General features: G+C 40.1%; 1 protein-coding gene across 4 annotated transcripts in view; it reads left to right on the forward strand.

The window, feature by feature from the left end:
- Positions 1-238: 238 nt before the first annotated feature.
- The window catches only part of gria2b (glutamate receptor, ionotropic, AMPA 2b), a 49,634-nt gene continuing 28,160 nt past the window's right edge, over positions 239-21,712 (forward strand). For 2 of the 4 annotated variants that reach the window (XM_023398058.2, XM_023398059.2), the window contains exons 1-2: positions 241-601; positions 749-889. In XM_023398058.2, the coding sequence (XP_023253826.1) occupies positions 517-601; positions 749-889 (226 nt within the window). In that variant the 5' untranslated portion in view covers positions 241-516. Of the gene's footprint in view, positions 602-748; positions 890-21,712 lie in introns of all 4 variants that reach the window. The other 2 variants (XM_023398061.2, XM_023398060.2) reach the window with 2 other exon arrangements.

Below are 21,712 nucleotides of genomic sequence, written 5' to 3' on the forward strand. Positions count from 1 at the left end.
TCATTAAAAGCTTGTAAAACAAACCAAAAGACAAAATATCCCTTTGGACCGAAGGTTATTGCCGCCTTAGCTGAGAGTGTGTATTACGCACTCTTGTCACCAAGCGGTTGCGCGCTCGGCTCTTTCCGTATCTTTTCGCCTTCTCATTAACATTCCTCACTTGTGGGTGTGATGCTGAAAGGATCTCCGGCGCGCCGAGCGGAGACGCGCAGTGTCCCTGTGCGTTCAGAGGAGGTATCAGCTGCTGGCAGGAGGAGAGAGCGACGAGGAGGAGCGGAAGAAGAGACAGCAGACCTACAGTGCAGGCGACCATTCCTTCACTGCTGGTGTCATTTTCACTGCCAGCCACCTGCAGAAAAAACGGTCCTTTTGCTGCTGAGTATTATCTTTTTTTTTTTTTTTTTGAATTATTTCTCCCCAAGAAGGTGTCCAATATGTGTCGGATCTAACATCTCCGGCGAGGAGAACTAGGAATATCAGACTCTTTTGGTGGATGTGGACACTTAAACTGTGGACATGGAAAAGATAGTGAATTTATCCCTCTCAGTTCTGCTGGTTTTATGGGGATGCGCGCTTGGAGGCTCGCCCAGCGTTCAGATTGGTAGGTATCCATTAGTTCAAACGATAAACAATTAGGGCGAAAAGCCACGACTTTGTGCGTCAAACGTTGAGAAAAATTGGTTTGAAAATGTGTCTCATCATTAGGACATCGTGCAGGTATAACTGGTATTTTTTTTCCCGGTTTCAGGGGGACTCTTTCCAAGGGGCGCGGATCAAGAGTACAGCGCATTTCGGATAGGGATGGTTCAGTTTGGCACTTCGGAATTCAGACTGACGCCTCACATTGACAACCTGGAAGTGGCGAACAGTTTTGCTGTAACAAATTGTTGTAAGTGACAAAACATATTCTTCTTCTCGTTGAAATGAATGAAGCTTTCCCACAAGTGTGCACGTCATCCAGTGTTACACGGGTGCTCGTGCTGTGCTGTTTTCATGACGCGAGTTTGGACAAATGTGATCAAATGTGAAAGTGTGATGGAGATTGGAGATCATCTGAGCTGTCTAATCTATATTCTGTCAGCAAACATATCGAGGCTGTGAGCTGGGTATAGTTGAGGATGAAAGAGCATCGTGTAGGCAGGGGAAAGTTGGTTTCCACAGTAACAGTCAAATCACATCCATCCCATTTTCATTCCATCAGATTCAGAGATTAAACAAGACGACAATGCAACAATATCGACCCCTTTTTGTTCTTTTCATCCATCAGTCGTAACGATTTTTTTATACAGTGAGTGGGAAAAGAAATGGGGGGTGAGATAATCCCAATAAACATCAACGTGTTTCTTGACTCTAATGTCATCGCTATAGGCTACAGATTCAGAGATTAGACTTTTTTCCTCCTTGTTTATTAAAAAAATTACAACATTGATTTGGATTATCTCTCGTGTTTCGAGAAGAAAGAAGATAGAGATAGGACTTGCTGAGATAGACTTTTTTTTTCTTGCTGTGTGCACCGATGTCACGTCTTTTCTTTTCTCGGCTCAGAAGGAGCGGTGTTCATCCTTTGTTGGCTCCTTTAAGACAGCCTCTATATAGATTTACACTGAACCTCACACACACACACACACACACACACACACACACACACACGCACGCACGCACGCACGCACGCACGCACGCACGCACACACACTGGCTTTAACATTGAGCATTGAGGATTAATTATGATTATGAATTAACCGCCGAGGCCCTAAAATGATTGGCACTTCCTTGGGAAAATACACTAGATAATGAGCTTTTGACCAAGCTAAGTAACTGCTCTCCAGTCAAATGACAGCCACTTCCAGCCCCATCACTTCCTATAGGCTTTGTCCATCAGCCAGTGGAGACTTTTCAGTGAGAACCAGATTTAGGCTAATCGTTCATTTGTGTCATCCAAAAAGAACCAAAAAATGCGGATTGTTGTCTTTGAAACAGCCGCAACAAGAGGCAACACGCGCAAACAGGTTATGATAAGGTCGCTATTTTTAATAGTCGAGGTTCGCTCATTTTCATAAGGCTGTTGCCAAGCGACTACTCCTCTCAACAGTCCCTTAAACATAAATCAAACGCTTCTGATTGGTGCGCGCATCGGCCCCCAATCGATTTTATTACCATATAAAAGCTTCCTGCTTGGGCAGCCTCAGCGCGTCACAGCCAGAGTCATGTCGATGCTCAACATACACATATTACTGCCGCCGGAAGCACAACATTGTGTTCATCGTACTGATAAAGACCTCTGTTTGCTGAGAGTGAAGAATTTGCTGGGGGAATCTGATGTCGCCGATAATGTGTCAGCTGTTTGACCATTGTTTGACTTTTTAAAATTATACAGCCTAGGTCCTAACCTTTCCAAAAAGATGCTTGTAAACACCTGACTTGGTTATCTCCTAATCATCCTAATTTATTTTTAGTAGGCTACCTGGGGTTTTAGGGCAGTCTGTCAGATTATCCATGGCGTGTCATTAATTAGTCAGGTTTCTTTAGGTGTTTTTATTGTGAAGATGTTCCAGAAAGATCAGGGAGTGGACCTGAGTAAACAAACAGCAGCAGGAGGCAGCGGATAAAAAAATAAATAAACAGCATCAAAGTCATTTTTATTTCCTTCTTTTAATTTATGAGTCAAATATGACTGCTGGCCATTACGTATCCTCCTGTTGCTGTTGTTGTTGTTTTTTTTTTTAACAAATCAAATCTTTTAAAGTCAGAGTTCTGGTCAAATCAGTGTATTGCTATTGTTATGCTTGGAGCTATTTTTCTGGTTAAATGAGGTATTTAATTTGCATGTAATTGACTGAATGGTTTATGCTAAGCAGCTGACACTTCAGACAATCTGTGAGGCTGCTTCACCTCAACTTTTAACAGCAAATGACTAAGATCTGCACACAGTTACCTGTGACCCTGAATGGGGAACAGGTGGATATAGAAAAGGAAAAAAAAAGAATGGATGGATGGATTTGAGTTGTGATGTTGAGCTAAGTGAATGAGCGTCGTGCTAAATGTCTAAAATGGTTGTTTGTTTTTTTTTTTTGTCCATGACACAGCACCCGGGCCGAATGTTTCCAAAAATGTGTGTGTGTGAACTCTATCTACTTCCTCTAACTGACTGCTTGAGTGGGAGTTAGAAGTAGAAGGGAGGGGTGAGGGGGCGGCTGGGGTGATATGAGGTGGTGGTGGGGGGTTTGCTTTTAAGCCGGTAGATGGCAGCCTGCCTCACAATCCACCTCCATCTGTAATTATAGTGCATTAACACCACCACTCTGTCTTTTGTTCACCGCAGCGCGCAGTGGAGAATAAAAGGAGAAATACTGAAGCTGACGCGGAGCTTTGAAAGATTAAACTATAGCTTCTTATGAAATACTCTGTTGAGCTCCAAGGACTCCTCACACACTCCATCACCGGGGAGCCGCTGCTTACTGTGGAGGCGGTGTATCAGGTGTGGGGGCCCCCATTTTGGATCCAGTAATAAGAGATTTGTCTTTAATAAAGAGGGAAACACGAGGGAAAATGTGGAACTAAATACACTTTGACTGAAGTAGACTACAGAAACTGAGCGGCACATTTGATTCCCAAAATAGGGAAAGAACGGATATTTTTATGAACAGGGCTGCTGCGTCCCAACTAAACCGTGTCTGTAGCACAGAGTACTGGAAACTTTTAAGTACTGAAAGTTGGCACAGATCTTTGTTTACTCATTTTATTATTTTTATTAGATATTTGCTGTCTTCTGGCATATTGTACCCAGTATTTTATTTACTTTAATTGCTCTGATTTAGTCTTTTATTTATTTATTTGTTGCTAGGCCAATAGTATAGACATAAGACTCAGAGCATATGGATCTATGCCCCACAGGCACACAGTATCACACTCTAGTTGTACTTGTCCTGTGCGGCAGCATACTTCATCAGTGCAGTGTGTCAGAGACAGTGGGAGAGAGGATGATACATTCCTCCATCAATAACAGCTCATCTGGACAGGCCTGCATCAGCTGCCAGGACCGGGAGAGTCATTGTGACTCTGTGTGTGTGTGTGTGTGTGTGTGTGTGTGTGTGTGCAGTTATATCAGTGTGCTGTCCACCCAAAGCAATACATTTAAAAGAATCTTGTTCAAAGTTCCTACAATAGAGACACCTCAGAGACCCCACATGGTTAAATGACTAATGCACCCTGCACCTCATCATTTATGATATAAGATGAATTTCTTGGGCTACTGCTTGTTAAATAATTCATTAATATGCTTTACAGGTTAGTAATAATCTGTTAATAAGGACAGCATTCAAATCACCAGGTTATAATCTATAATGCACTGATAAATCATGGGTCATAGTTACATTAGATACACTGTGACACACACTGTGATATTTCCTGCACGGCTACATTGAAAATTAAAGGGGCATTCCCCTAATTTACATGTCATGAGGAGTCCTACTAAAATAACCCTTAATGATGTCATCAGGGTTATCTCAGGTTAGGCTTGAACAGACCAGTCAAGGAGGGTCTAATGAAAGATTATATGGAGTTGCATTGTGGAAAATGTAGGGTCGAGTGTTTTAAGAGCTTATAAATCAGGATATTACAGCCTCTGTTGTTTTTTGACCATTTTGACCATGCTTTTAAAAAAAATTGTCTCTTACAAGAGAAAAGAAAATTAATTGAGTTTCATACAACTAACAGACATGCACCCATTGATGAAGGGTCATGAGGAGACGTTACACCATATTGAGGGTTGGGAACCTCTCTAACGTTTTTAGCATTGACATCCAATTATCAGTCTGCAGAATGCAGTGCAGCTCCAGCTTACACCTTAGTCATCATTGACGCAAAATCTGACACCTCCTTTGACAACGTTTGTGTTACTTGAAAAACTGAGACACACACCACGGCATCATCCTCCCCTACACTTTCACTTTCCCTAATTGGACAAACCACCTACACAACCGTAGCAATGGATTACCGAAAGGCATTGTGGGTAACATGGCAAATTGTTAAATGATTTACGCCAAAATGGACTTAACCAGCAGTTTAAGCTTATCTAGGGAGGGACCTTTCCTTTAATATAGTGATAAGTGTCTGTGCGTGTGTCTGGCTGCCAACTTAAACTTAATATTCTGCTTCAGTTTGCTCCCATGCTTTTATTTCTGACACCCACCTCTTTCAAAGCAAACCACTCTTCCTTCTCCGCGACCAAAAGAGTGTTTTGAGGTCACTGACACCCGTCCGGCGATTTAACACTTCAAAGTTCTAGTTTGTCATGGTCAAATCACGTCATACTTTAATTTCATGCATTTACATGCACACAGCATCTCAGGGCCACATGCATTCAGAGACCTTGCTGAATGATCAAAAGCCTAAACCGACACGCGGTGGAGCATTGGTTATAGCCAATTTATTGTTCACACTTAATTAAGTGCATTCTCCTCCTTTTCAGTGGGAGCTGTGAAATATTAAGTAGGCCTGGGAGCTGGCCGGTCAGAAAATGAGGCTAAAGAACCCTCTGTGGATCTTTGCTTGCCCTGAATACAGCCCCCAACCAAGCCCTTATCACTGTGTCCTCAAAAAACACAAGACTGAGATAGCATCAGTTACAGCACGATTCAAAGTCTCTCAGATGGAAGTTGCACTCTGTCTTGCATCCCATGTCTTAGTTTGCTCAGTGTCTCCCAGGCAGGTTGCTTAAATGCATTTTTGTCATAAGCTGGTAGGGAAACAAACTTTGTTTGCCCTCTGGCAAAAGTGGCTGGTGCATCTCAAAATCCATGATACGGACTGCAGTTTTAAGGCAGGATATGACCTTTAAACGATGATTTATTTAGTAGAAAGACTGATGAGACGAAGCTATACTTCAGTTTTTTACTGGCAGCTTTTGTTTGTTTTCCTCCTTGCTTTAAGAAAATCACCAAAACATTACCTAAAATTACCAAAACTGAGGGCCTAAGTGATTTAATTTTGATTTTTCATACAAATATATACAAGAAATATGTGTTAGACAAGCTGAACATTTTTAACATAATAATATTAACTCAGGGTCCACCTACTTGCTGTTTTCCAGAGCTTTCAACTTCATCTGACAGTGTTTATCAGTGAAAAGAGTCCATCGGTTGTCATAGAGGACCCAGCAATTTATCTGGCCACATCTCATGGTTTTCGTCAGTAGATTTTGAATAAAAGCTCAAATTAGAAAACTAATTAATGAAAACTTGTAAACACTTGTGAAACAAAACAAGGACAAAATTTCATCAATTATTTTTTTAATTGACTTACAAATTTTAGTTTTTAAACAAGAATATAAAAGTAACATGATATGAAAAAGCTGTTTTATAGGAGTTTAAGAACTCCTTTTTAGAGGTCTTTATGAATCTGACTTTCAAATATTTATCTAGTCAACTTGAAGTTCAATTAACTGAGAATGAGTGGAATTTTCTTTAATTCAGCGAATAACCTTTTCTGCTTAAGAGAGATGCTCATTGGCATGCACACGGGAGAATCTGTCCTTCCCATCATCGCGGTGATTAAGATTTGATCCGGTTGCCTTGTCTGGTCCTACAGGGTGTTCTTGTCAAACTTATTAGGATTTGAGTGTGTGTGTGTGCGTGTGCGTGTGTGTGCGTGTGTGTGTGTGTGTGTGTGTGTGTGTGTGTGTGTGCGCGCGTGTGTGTGTGCGCGTGTGTGTGTGTGCGTGTGTGTGTGTGGTGCATGTCAAGAGCGAGAGAGAGAGAGAGAGGGACAAAGGGAGAGATAAAGAAATAGAAAATGATGAATTAAAATAAGAGAACAGAGTCAGGGCCTTTACAGTGTGATGAGTGTGATGAGCAGAGCAAGGGAGCAGACAGACACGTCCTTGTGCTGTCTGTTGTTGTAATGTCTCACTGAGCAAAATGTAAATGTAATGTAAATGTAAGAACCAGTGTGTCCTTTAAAAAGGGCAGGATGACTCAGGCTAAAGGTGGATACAATCAGAGGAAAAACCTTGAAGTACCTGTTTGCCTTTTTTTAGGTGGTTAGCTGTTGTGTCGGCCACTAACCCACTGTGTTAATACGATACGTCTATGTAGACAGACAGTGACAAAACAAGTGAAATCCATTGCTTGTATAATGTCTCATTCTCTGTAACGGTGACTCACATAAACTGTTTTCTCACTTGCTCCAGTCTCAACCTTTAGTTAAAGAAAGTATCTCAGTGTAATCCCTCCAAACAGCCCAGTAAATCAACATGGAGGCCTGATGGGTTCATTCCCTCCCAGGTTCTGCTCTTTTTCATTCACCCGAGCTCACTGCGTCCTCTTCACTTACAGCTTTGATCCACTTGAAACATTTCTTTACATTATCAGCCATGCTGTGAAGCGCTGTCTGCTTTGCAGACAGAGCTATTGTACTCTTGTACGAACTTGTTCCCTGATGGTGTGCCTGCCTAAACAAAAGGCCTCATCTGGACCGGAGCCAGCGCATCTCAGCAGCTGTTGGCTTGTCAGTTGCGTCTTCTATAATTGTACTGGAATTTTTTTTTTTTCCATGCAGCAGAGGGTGCAATCTGATATTACACTGTCCAAACTGCCGGTCAATTCGGGAAATATTAAAGATGCTATTTAGATGTTTCTACATTGTTACATGTGAACATTGTGTGATGTTTTTTTTTTTATTGTGTTAAAATGACTATTTGTTAGAAGCACATTCTCTCAGCCTGCTTGGTCTACTAATTTCACAGAATGACGTTCAGCATTCAACCTCAACGTTTTGCCTTCAGCTGTTAGTCACACATGTGGGTGGAGAGCATGATAGTGAATGCAATGGCAAAAAACTAAAATGCATTTGTTAATTGAGAAGAAATTTTCTTTTTTAAATGAATGCGAATGCAGCATGCTTCGTGGCCTCTTGGCATTGTGGTCTATTAACCTGATCGCTCTGATCAATAGATGTCTAATTGATATAGACTGGCACAGAAGTCGAGAGAACAATGTTTTGGTTCTTGAATTTTAGTTGTCGAAATGTTTCACAGAGTTTACTGACTCACCTCACTGTGTTATGTGAACAGTGCGGATCTTCACTGATACAGCACATTCAAACCAACCAGGAATAGATAATGATTCGATACCGATACACACTACACAAAAAAAGACACAAAAAAAGACACAAAAAAGACACATGTGAACTTGTGTGGGGGGCCTTATTGTATTTTTATTGTGTATTGTCAATTTTTGTGTTCTGTGTTTTCCCTGGCCGCAAGACAGAATTTCTCTCCTAGGCAACGATAAAGTCAAAGTTGAAAAAGCTTCAACTTCATCATAAATGAGTGAAGTTTGGAGCATTTATGAGAGATGACTTGGGTTTCAACCATGTGCCGGTCCTGCTCCCCCACTGCCTGGCTCTGTGATGATGTTTGTCCCCACTGAAGGAACTGTGGGTGTTTCACCACGTGAAGCCGTGTGAGGTCACAGTGTGTGGGAGGTTTCTTTGATCTGCCCATCTCATAAGTCAGTGATGGAAGGATTCAGTAGAGTCTAGAAGGAGTTCAGAGGTTGGAAACTAGACGTTTTCTGTTTTCTAGAGTGGCTTGGGATGTTTTTATGTTCTTTTGTGTTAATGTTTTTTTTTAACCTACTGCTCTGTTCAGATTTGAAAAGGAAAGACAACATTAAAAAATAACAATAGCAATAACTAAAATATATTGACAATGTTTTTTATTTTATTTTAGCAATGCAGATAATTTTGCTTTTGCTTGCATACTTACACCTATACTCTGGAAACTGTTGACAGGGTGTTTTGTGAATCATCCAGACTAACAGACAGGGAAATGGCTGTACGCATGTATGTATATTAGTGATGCGTGGATCACAGTTATGGCCGCGGATCATCATTGATTAACAGTGGATGGGTTGTGGAAAAAAAAAAATTAAAAAAACAATGTATGAAGAAAATACTGATTACATCCTCTAAAATGTGAACATATTTATAATTTTCATTTTGATCAGGCACGAATTATACTTTGGGTTTGGACTGCTGAATGATTTATATTTTGGGCGGCAGCCAAATGTTATTATGAGCTTTTAAATTGTTTGTGTTGGGGAAGTAGCGGTGACATTCAGAATTTTAGTTTGAATAGATTAAAAATGACAGACTGTGTTCAGGCTATTGTGGAAATACCTGTTGCCATTTTTCATTTTAGCAAAAAATGAGAACTTTTTGTGTATTCATTTTAAAACAGCTTACTTAATATGTTACCAAGTCATCACGCGTGATATGCCACTGAGAAATAATGATAATGTGTGATCGGGTGCGGGTCTCTAAATCGGGGGAAAGTCATTTGTTTGTGGATGATTGGTGCATACATACAGATTTAGATCATTTATTTATATATATTTATTTATATATGTGTGTGTGTGTTGTGGGTGAACTGACCCTTTAATAGGGCATTTAGTAATTTTGGATCTTTGTGGATCTCCCTCACTGGTCGTGATAGTCAGCAAGAAATTGCAGCAATGCTGAGAGGAACTTAATCCCCAGGTTTTTTTGTGAGAGCAGATGAATCAATGACAAAGCAATATGATACAGTGCTTTGTGTGAAGGACAAAAAGATAAATATTATTGAATAGCTTATGACAAGCCCTAATGTTGAAGTGAATGTAGCGTACTCAGCAACATCAGCCCTACACGCTTGGATAAGATCAGGTCAAATTCCCAACAATAAAACCAATTCAAAGAAGGATTGACCACAAGGACAGCCAAGTGTGTAATAGCTGGCAGGACAAAACCATTAAATAGACGATGACATGGACAATTAGAAGCAGATAAGAAAATAAATATGAGAGAAACATGATGAGTCGGAGACGGAGAGAGAGAGAGAGAGAGAGAGAGAGAAAGAGAGAGACAGAGAGATAGGACTTTGGCCAGCGGCTGCTTCCCCCCGGCAGGTGAGATCTTTGTGTGTGACAGGTTTCTGAAAGAGAGGCCAAACAAACAGACACATACATACACACACTCAGAGCACACATATTCGGCTGTGTACACACACAGGCAATAGACAGGCAGAGAGTGTAATGATGTATAGCAGGCAAGAGGCAACTCGAGACTGTTCCCCGCTGTCTGCTCTTATTTTAACACTGTCAAACTAAACTTAGAGAAGAGGCTGCTGGTCCTGAGGTGGACAGGAGTAAGGTTGCTCATATACAGGTAGGTTTAGAGCTTGGACCATGTGGGTTTGGTGTGGCTTCTACAGTTTTACTGTGGCAATCAAGTCCTGCATAAACATTTCAAAATTGCACAAGCTGGAAAAAAAAAAAGAAAGGCCTTGCATCTCTGAGCAGCTCCACATCCCCCCTTCCATGATAAAAGAGCAGGAGAAACACTGGGAAAAGGGGGCAGCTGCATAAATTATCTGACATTTTCTGATTTCACCATTCGTTCGCCAGAAGGAAGTCATAATGACAGCGCTACATCCGATCAAATACCTCCAAATGCAGAGCTTTAATTCTCTCTCAGTTTTGCTCTTGTGAACAGAAATGAACACTGGAGATTTTCAGATTGTTATCATGTTGTTTCTGCTTGTTATCAGGGACATCAGCTTATACAAATGCACTTTAGGGAAGATGTAGGTATAATGTTTTTCCATGTCCATTGCTAATTAGCACATGATGAACAGTCAGGAGATTATGAAAGTAGTTACAATAAATTCACTTGGTGTGAAGTGTCTGAACCACATTTCATGGCAATTAGTTGAGAGCTGCAGGACATTTCACTAAAGAAACACAAATGCAAACCCTGTGCCTCAGGAAAAGTAAAGGGATCACCAAAATCAGAGCGATTAATCCTCTGGGCACAATGAATGTCTGCTCAGATTTTCATGACAATGCATCTAATACTTATCTGGATCAAAGCGGTGGACTGATTAAAGATCGTGGTTAGTATTGTCACGTTAGCATTAACAGCTGTTTACTTACCAGTCTACAAGATCAGTATCAAACTTCATTCCTTGGTGGAAAGCAACGCAAATGTTAACTCTTGTCTCTAGCACGTCTTAGCACGCTAACCAGCTAGCTCCGGCCCGTCTCATCACTTCCTGATAGTGACTCACTGTAGCCTGTAATCTCCTCGTCTTGTAAACAAAACGATGGCCGAAGCTCTTGGCACACGACAATCACCACAACCCACTCCCGGCAAGAAACAATGGTTATGTAATGGTTGTAGTAACCATGCGGATACAACAATAAACACACAATTAATGCTCACTATCGGTTTCACATAGAAAATGAACAGCAGTCGAGCTCTGTGTTTACTCAAGCCATCCATCCACCAAACCTCCTCCTAATGTGGACTTTGTCTCATTATATACTATGTCACCTATACCTTCCTTTGCTCCCGTCATAATTACTAAGGCTGCGTAACAGAGAGATGTAACTAAGTTGTAATAACCTGCTTGCACAGAGAACCTATGGGCTTTTTTCTACAGGATGACAGTCTCCTTTGTCCAAAGTCATCATGAAGCCAATTCATTTCCCAGACTTGATTGCAGATACTGATGGCTCAGTTTATTACCAGCTCACCCACATTCAGCTGCACTTGTTCAGTCAAGAAAAGTTTGACTTGAAAATACCTACTGTGAGTAAAACCATTCGAATCCTATCCTAATTGCATTTAATACCTTAATACGCTGCTATAGTCTCCATGGTATTTACTTTTCAGCCAAGCAAGCGCATTACTTCTGAGCAAATATCAGTACGTCACGGTTCAGTGTTCTATCAACATAACAAGTTCTGTTTTGTGTTGTGACTGCACAGCGAAACACATTTCAGTGTAAGAAGGGTGTTTTGTCAAAAATAGTCAGATTTGCATGAAAATCCCCCACAGAAAGGGAGGCATCAAATCCCATGAAAGGACTGCAGCTGCAACCTCAAACTTACTTTTTAAAGCTTCACTTTATTGCAGGAAACTGAGGCCTCCAGAAGGTCATAACTCTGTTTGCTTTTCTTTAAAAAGGTATGGTTTTGTGTAATCTACATCTTTTTCTACGGGACTTTTCACTGGCACCAATTCAAAGTGTGTAAGCTCTGACAAAGACACAATGTCAAAACTGTTTTAAATAGTGCAGAGGAGCACTGTGTATGAAAATTAAGCCGATCTCAGGAGATGCTGACTTTCTCCCTGCAGGATTTTGTCATGCTAATGACAGTGTGCATCCCATCTTCTGCTTTTTTGACATTCATATATGTTTAATTATGTTGTATCCTCAATTAAATTCTCAATTAGTGGCCATGGCCTTAATTGACCTCAACTGCAGAGACAGTGAAGGCCTTTATTTGAGACTTATTTATGCGTACTTGTTTTGTCAGTACATCTGTTGTTAGAAGCTTCTCTGTTTCCTGGTCTGACCTTGTTTAAATATGCAGTCATTTCTATATAATGTACTAGAACCTAAATGCCTTTTATACAAGAACAGTGTCCTGTCATACTCATCAAGCTTCTGAGTTTTCTTCAACCAAGAAATATTATTTTCATCACTAGTTTTTTCCATTTGCCTCTCATTTTGCCACTTTTCAAGTGCTGTGAAGTTACCGTCACTGAGACTGAACACGTCTTGCACTGATGTCTCATAACAAAGCCTTTCACTAGCTCAAAGGGCATTATCGCTCCTTTTCCTTCAGCTTTCAATTTTACACAAAAAGACAGACTCAAGTGTCACAAAAGCAACAGGACTCAGAAGGGTTTTAAATGTTTTCATTGTTATGCCTTTAACTTGAAACATCTGCAGGAAATGTTGAGTTTATTGATTGAGACTTAATGGCAGTCAATAAATTTCAGAGGCTTTTGTAATTAATCAGAGAATGTAAACGGCATTTCTGTAAAGAGAAATGTAGAGCAGCAGCAGAGCTGTAACATAACTCTGCTGTTGTGCAGATGGATTAGTTCTCTGGAAATGTAAATTATCCTGAGTTTGCTCAGCCTTAATTAGTGACTGACATTTATTTTTCATGCTGGCCATGTCTGTGGTTTGTATTATGTTTTTTTAATTTGAGAATTATGGTAGTGTAGCATAATGTAGAATCAAAATCTAAACTTAATTTGCTGTGAAACCCCTCTAGCAAGGGTAGTTTTTGGACCTCTGTACTTCTAAAACCCTGAGTACAGCTGTGGTCATCCCCCTACTGTGGTTCCTCTAATGAGAGAGAGAATAGTGTGAAAGAAAACAAGAAGGGGTTTTGGGAAGAACAGGTGATAATGGGATTCAGTACACCTCCTAAAATATTAAGATTCAGTTTACTTGCGATACACAAGTGTTTGAACAGAAGCTATCAAACACAGGATCATCTGTATTAATGTCTCTTTACTTTCCTCCACCTCTTCGAGTCGATCCCTATTCATCTTCAGCAACCGCTGACTGTCTGGTTGCTATGGCAGCTGCTCTCTCAGATGCTGGATGGAGCTGTGTTTTTATAGATGTAACTAATTCTGCTCTGGCAGGTTCCAAGATCATTAGAACACAGAACAGCAGATCCAAGGTCTGCTTTGGTATTTCCACAAAAGGTCAGTGGACACACGGTATGTTTTATTACAGGAGGCAGATGAAATTCGAACAAAGTAGCCATGTGTGATGTATGAGCCGGCTTTTGCAGAATCAATATGGCTGAAGAATTCTGTATTGTGCTGAGTGGGTTGAATTGATGTGCCTGTGCATAGCAACACAACACAGTGCTTCCCTTTGTTCAGATCTGAGACTCAGGCCGCATTGTACAGAAAATACTTTAAAAACATTATCAGACTGCTGCATAATTATTGTGAAATTAGAAATTAGACACACACGCTGATGCGGGTTAGAATTTTGTTCAATCTGTTTGCAAGATAAGGTTTTACTCAATCAAATATTTGAGTATCTCATTTCGGGCTTGTCTTTTTAAGGAAGTGCATGTGTCCCACAGAAATGCTGATTGTTAAAACCTCCAATCCATCTTTCTATGCGAATTGGTTGTAGAGGAAATTGTGGAGGATTCTGTGGGCTCCACGCTGAGATAACCTTGGTGATGTCACTTGGGTAATTTTTTTTCAAACTTGAAAAAGCTCCTCCAGGGTCATGTCTTTTCACCACCTGAGTAGCACTAACCATGACTCTTTATCTAAGTTTGAAATATACATTTGGTCGATTTTTAAATGTTTGACTTTATTGGTTTTATTGATTAAAAGTTCACTGGAGAAATGGTGGCAAGCACAGTTGGTTAGTGGTAAGTGATGGAGCTACAGTAGTCAGCAAAAATACTTTGTCAATAACTGGCATAGATGAGGTTTCCACACACACAGTCGCTCCTCATCTTCTCCTTTCAGCCACTGCTTTCACAGTGCAAAGAAAACAAAAAAAGCAGAGCTGAAATGACTATTGGGACATTGTGGGTGTCGTACAACGATCACACGCTGGGTCTTCAGTATACAGAGTATTCATCAGATTCTGTTCTTGTGAAACCTACATCCTCCATCCACGGCCGTCAGAAAGCCTCCAGGAAACAGGTCAGTGAACAAAAGGAGAGAAGGGGAGAAAGAGAGGAGGAGACAGAGAGAAATAGGATGGGAGATGGGAGGAGGGAGGAGAAGGGGGGTCAGAAGTTGATAAGAACTGAGCTGTACTGTTCTTCTAGAGACCAGCTGCCGGAAGAGCTGCTCAAAGGCAGACAAAAACCCTTCCCAGTGCGCCTCACTGGCCCACAGTGACACCTCCCAGAAGTCTTCCTATCGGCCACTCAAGAGCATGACTGAGGGCTGTCACCCAGGCAACAGCCTGCGGTGCTGCGATGCATGTATTTCCAATGAAAGAATTTCATTATGATGAGATTTTCAGGAGTAAGTTTGTTTGGTTATATGGGATACTTGATTTAGTATGGAACCCTTTTAAATATAAGAACAATTTCTGCATGTAGTATTTATGTTTACATAAATACTGATAACAGCTGGTGTAGAAATCGAACCCATTTGGCTGATTTCTTCTGTTGCTTTCAGAAAAATGGCATTTAAAGCCTCAGCACTAAATGAAATGATGTGCGGAGGTGAATATTTCTGGAGTGTAGAGAGAACATGGCTGAAATATGTTTCCCTGGCAACCGTCTGCAGAGGGAATGAAACCAGATCATGCTTTTAGGGGCTGCAGACAAAGCTGTTAGAAGTTATAAAACACTGCCTACACTTCATACATTTAATAGTGATAAATATTTTGCTTTACTTATGAGTTTTAGGTTCCAGCCTGGTTGAGCATATTAAGTCTTTCATAATCCTATAACCTTAAGAAATCCTCTGGGCATCATGTGAATAGGAATTCAGCTATGGGCTGAACAGTGTTTTAATTGAGACAGGAAGAAAAGATGAAAGTCTTAAAATGGTTCGTGTGTCTTGAGCCTTAAGTATGATCTGTCTATTTTCTACTTCTGAGGCGCAATGATAAGGATTCAAATACTGGAACATAGTCTGATATTACAAGAGCTTTTGGGAAGACAGCAGAGATTTTGGTTTTGAAAGCAGGACTGTGAAAGGTGTTGAGATCTAACCTGGAGACAATGACCATTGCTCATGATACACCAGACAAATTCCATAATTTGTCAAAAAAAAAACAATTTATGTTTAGGGTTAGTTAATTGCAAAAGTGGAAGGAGCATGTTATACTGCAAAAACACATGAAGAGAAGACAGGGGATGTTGGTTCAGGTTTAACTTTAGCACCGTGGACTGTGGTTTTCAAGAGCCAACTTGTTTTCTTGAATACTGATAGCAGTTTTTTCTTGTTTCTTGTTTTCTTGTTAAAAAAAACCCAAAATACTCAGTTTCTGAAACCGGACCCCAAAGTCAGTGGTGGCAGTTAGAAATACCTCCTATGAGTTGTTTTTGAAGGCACAGATAAACCATCTAGTCCAGTTTTGGAGGAGATATAGCCTACAAGGTGAAAATCTGCACCTGCAGCAACTACGTATATCAGTGACAAATGTGCTCAGGTTGGTCGGACGGAAGGGGTGGCGGCTTTAAGTCGCCTCGCTTACTGGTGACAGATCAGTTTTACACAAAAAGCCCCAAAGTCCTGAGGCCTTTTCTCAGTGGTGAGAACAGGCGCGTGGGAGAGGGTGAGATATCTAACAGTCAGTTCTGTTAGCTGTGACTGGACTGCTGATGATCATCACCACAGTGACGTGTGTGTGTGTGTGTGTGTGTGTGTGTGTTAGACTGATTACTGGGCCGTCTTTCAAATACCAGATATTTGTTCAACTGCTGATTTAATTTAATTATTTTTTTTCTCATTGTCTGGTGTTGTGGTTATTATAACTAGTTCTTCATTAAACAGACTAACACATGCCAGACCTTCCTCTATCATTACATCAGTGCACTGGGTCATTGGGTCTAAATGTTTCAGATGTTTATCATTATGATAATTAAAGTACTTTGCAATTATGTGTAAATAAGGCATGACGACTATCATATTTCAACATACTGAAAATATGAATAAATGATTGCCCTTTATTATAATTTAATGTTAAGTTATAAAATTGTTAAAAGAACAAACATTACCAGTATCCTTCACTCTCATGAAATTTCACATTGATGCAAGATATATTAGATGTCAGCTGAATCTGGACGTTTTATTATCAGTTAGTTTATGCAGGTTTAATCTTTGATCAGTCATGTAAACAGTGGCGGAGTGGTGGAGATGCCTTCAGTGCCACAGTGGTTGAAACGAGGTCAGTTAATTGGGACAGCTAAATATATTTCGCAGGGTACACCTTCTCCTTGGAAGGTGAAACACAGTACCAGAGTCACTGCTGCGACAGATTTAACATCCTCTTGATAATGAGCTGATTAGAAGCTCCTGATGACCACAGAGTGTCTGATGAGGGCCCATGCATATAGCCCATAAAAACATCCAGAAACCACAGGAACCACTCACACAGTTGTCACAAGGAAATTGAAAGGTTTTCCAGCAATTACCCAAACCCAAAGTCAAATTAGCATAACTGCAAACAATCCATGTTGTGTTTCTGTTTAGTGCTACTGTCCAGTTATTGTCACGCACTGTGCATATACCACAGGCCCATGTGTATGGCGATTTTCAGTGAAGTCATTAATTTGAAAACCTTTTCATTCACTACAGTTCAGTACAGCAAACACTTTATTTGTTTCTTTTGACGATAGTTACTATTGTTAGTATAGAAAAATCATGAAGCATTTATTATACTCAATTATTTAAAATGTATGACTTTTTATATCAAATCAATCCAGCAAACAGTCTCAAATTACCACAGAGAGAAGAACGCAAGAAATTCAAAATTTTACCTTCTAATGTTGCTACTGATAACCCAATCAGTGATATGTTTAGCAAACTCAACAATCTTACAGATATTTTGATGAAAGTCCAAAAACTTCAGAATGGCAACTTGATTCCTTCACTAAATGTGAAGGTTGCAAGTTTCTCCTGCCTTGGTCCACACAGTGTTTAAATGAACCACACAAACAATTCAACTAAGGAGTAGAGAGCCAAGATATTGTTGACCTCTAATGCAGCCTAAGATCAGCAAACAACCAATGAAGGATCATAAATCTTTATGGCATGTGTTGTGTTGACAGCCTAAGTGTTTATCAAAGCACATTTGAATGTGGTGATTTGAAGCCAGAGAGGTGACAGAAACCAAGGTTCTGCTCAGTGAAGAGTGTGATTGTATTTATGCAATTCTCAAAGGAGATATGATAAAGACGTCATTTTCTTTGCAGCTATTCCAGTGTATTATAGAAAGCCATTCTCCCCACATTACAAATGCAACTCAATAAATCCAAAACACACAGTAATGGGCATAGTGATAGTTTCCCCTGCTTGTTCTTGTTATATATATCAAACATGTCTTACGTTTGACATTGGCCTCATCATTTCTTTCACACACCCACGACCAAACAGATAAACCAGACATGCACAAGCATACATACAGCACACATACAAACAGTGTTAGACACTGTGCACTATTGTCAGTAACTACAATGTAAGGATTACAAGTCCCCAAATCGACAGTGTGTTTATCTTACTTGAACATTCCCCAGATTAAGTGAGAATTGCATTTTTATTATTTATTTTATTTTATCTTTTAGAACAGAAATATAGATTGGGACGACTGAATCTATACCATGGTTTACAGACCCGGCAGTGAGCAATAATAAGATTTGTTTCAGCATTTTGCTTATGGTGCCTAATTGGGGTGACCTCGTCAACACTAGAAAAAAAACCCCAGTCTTTTCCTTCTGTTACGAGGCGGATTTCTGAGGGCGAATTCTCCCTGGTTTCATTGAAAAGCAGTCAGATGTGACAGAGGCTTAATGGCTTTTTCCACAATCCTCACTGTTTCTACTAGTTACTGTTTGCGGCTGGCTTTTCTTCCATAATTAAACATTTCTAAATTCCTTATTGAAGAAGCACATGTAGACGTCTCACCCATTTAAAAACCTCTTGCTCTTCTTTCTTCTGCTGTCACGTTCCAGAGCCAGAGAAATCCTCTATGAACAGTTGCTGCATGGAGGAAAAAAGCGGGTAGTGCATTGCTTCTGGATGTGAATTACCATATTTGGTAATAAAGTAACATGTTGTCAAACTGTTCGCTCTGGCATAAGCTGCAGCACAGTCATGGGGATATCCAGGCTCTAAGCATGAGCTCAGAGAGTTTTAATCCTGGGCAAACTCAGCAAACTCACCAGTGAGAGAGAGTGTCAGCAAAGAAAGCCTTTGAAACATGACAATGGACGGATGTGACACAGAGAAACTCTACAGCAGTGATGATGAATCATGGATATATTTATTCTGTTCCATGATGCCATGATGAGACAGGATGTTTTTTTTCATCTAAGAACAAATGTGAGCTAGGCATGGAGGGAGTTCCATTGTTCTCATGCTTCGCAGCACAAAATATGACATAAACTTACAAAGAAATGGCATCCAATTTCATCAGCTACAGTATATAATCTGCTTAATAAAGGAGTATGAGGAGTCCAATGTGACACAAAGGGTATGCATATGATTTCTCTTGGTAAGAGCAAGGCACCAGTTTCTACATTGTCCAAAAGTTTTGTCTAGACAGAACTGTACAGTATTGTCAGTATTTTCAGCTTTAACTAAAATATCATCTTAAAAAATAAAATCAGATGAGAAAATTACAATTTTTCTATCAATAACCAGTCAGAGCTGTGTTCTTGTCATTTACTGGTAATTGACTTCTTCTTGCAGCAGAAAACATTTGTCTGCATGAAGACAAAATATAATAAAATAAATAAAAAATAAAATCTGGCTAATTAAGGATCAAAAAGGCACTTGTCATGTTGTTGTCGTGTTATATTTCATTATTGTGTATAGCCCAGTAGAGAATTGGTCCCCGTAAGATTATTTTTATTGCCAATATTTTTTTTTTATTAACTTCAGTCAGAATAATTTTGCTCAGACTTGGTTCTTATTGGCTATATCCGGCAATGCAGACTTCCGATTGGAGAAGGGAAATAAGTCCCACTTCCTCCAGGCAGACATTCGACAACTGCGAGTAACAGGAATGATGTACATCGACAAGTGTCGCCAGAATGAGAAAACTGTCAAATAGAAGAAGTGGCACTGATTAACTTTACTATGAATGCTAAGCATACCTCCAGACGACATTTTTGCGAAGTGACGGTGGTGATTCAAGGAGCTGTGCACCAGGAGTTGACCGCCTTTGGCAGCGTCTTGGTGAGTTTAGCTAAGCTAGGCTAGCGCGGGTAACCATAGCAGCCATGTTGTCTGTTGACGCCAGGCGCCACCACAGAAAGCTTCAGTTTTTCTCTTTGATATGTGAACTTTATTTTATATTTAATGCTTTGATATTGAGAGTTTTAAAGCTCTTGTGAAAGCAGGGCATTTCTGCATTGATAACCTGATATAGAATATGGGTCAAAGGTTAATTCTTTCACTAAAGAGAGAAACACCTGTCTGCAGAGTAACTAGTGACTACAACTGTATCAGACAAATGTGGTGCAGGGAAAAGAGCTATGTCCCTAACTCCTCCATGGATTCATTTACAAAAAATGCCCACAAACACAAATTTACAAAGTGATGTTAGTGAATGAAAAGTGTTTGTTTCTATTTATGTCTCTTCAATCATACATGTGTACAATTTCATATGCGTATTGACAATACAGGGACCCCAGGGATTACAGCACCTGCATGAAGAGCAGACACTGTAATCATCAATTATCTTTCCACTATGTGACCTTGTCCTCAGTTAAAGTGATAAATCTATCATGAAAATAAAAAGTGAAGGAGGTTGGATGGGGGTTGACCTAATACGTCCTTTCTCACCTACAGTCCTACAGATTGTTTTGGCCTTTTACTCAGTACATTTGCTGCTGGTTACCTGTTGGGGGCAAATCTGTCCCGAGTATAAAATTATGTTCCTGAAACCAAATTTTAAATCAACTTTTTTTTTTAATTTCAGTCAGCTTTTACCCATAAGTGCCACTTGTTTAACATTTAACCCATGTTTCATTCCTATTCACTGAATTGTACAAAATCCTTTTCCTGGGAGATTGTGACAGTTATCAGATGACACATTTTAGGGTCTATTAGCTGCGACTAAGACAAAAGTGAAATTAGTTCAGTGAGATCTGATCTCTCTGTGGCCACATCTCTGGCTACTGTCATCTGATGAAAAGAGTAGGAACGTTGCCAGAGACTGATGAAGGGTGATCGGACCGCCGTTAACGGTTTGTCCCAGGCGGCTGTGATGAACATTTAATTGCTCAAGTTGACGGATTGGTTAAGATGTTGGAAGCACATGAATGCTGGCAGTGGATGAAAGCTGGCCCTGCCCCCACTTATTTTGGCTCGCTTTTGATATGCTCTGCATGCTTTGGAAATCTGAAGGGTAAAAGGCAGCGGAGGTTGAAGGGTTAAGCCTCAAGGATGGAGAAGATGGCTTTTGTTTATGGGATGAATGGTTTGAGGACTCTAGACTTGGTAGAAAATCGGAGTTCGAAGTGAATGAGTTACTCTCACTGACTCAAGAAATATAACTTGATGTATGTGAGTAAAGTGGTCAACATTTTGGGTCACATTTAGAAAAGTAGCTGCCAAGTATGTATTCAAAAGCCACAATTAATATGAATATTTGACAGTCATGTTTCTGCTGAAGTGTGCTGTACAGTCATTATGTTACATTTTTCTTTATCCAGTCCCTCCAATATTGTTCAGCACTACTTTATGTAAATTAGTGTTCAGTCACCCAGGAGCTGGCTGCTGCAAATTGTGGTTTGGTTGCTGAAGTGTTTTTACCCACTCTGAATTCCCCTTTTAATTTTTTCTTGTCACTGATATCCTCAGTGACTGAGGTTATGGCCACCAGTTGTAATTATTTTACCTTTGTTTCTAAGAAAAAATGTTTTTCCATCACTTTGGTGAGGCAAAAGAGTCTAAATACTGCAATACCCATGAGCCTCAGCAGTCATTGCTATTGAGGAAAGGCATGAATCAGAGCTGTAGCGAATTCAAAATGCTTTGTTACACCACATTTGACAAATTTATCCAAAATTTCCCTAGAATCTTAAAATTGAAGATATTATAATTTATCTACCCACGGTGTTCTTCAGTAATCAACCAGTGCTACACTTAACAGATTTTTCTTAACCAAAATGCACATTTGGAGTGGCAGTTAACCTCAGCCCTTA

Source organism: Seriola lalandi, unplaced genomic scaffold (assembly GCF_002814215.2).
Source record: "Seriola lalandi dorsalis isolate HSWRI2012SDOR001 ecotype SW California unplaced genomic scaffold, Sedor1 jcf7180002054972, whole genome shotgun sequence".
NCBI lineage: Eukaryota > Metazoa > Chordata > Actinopteri > Carangiformes > Carangidae > Seriola > Seriola lalandi.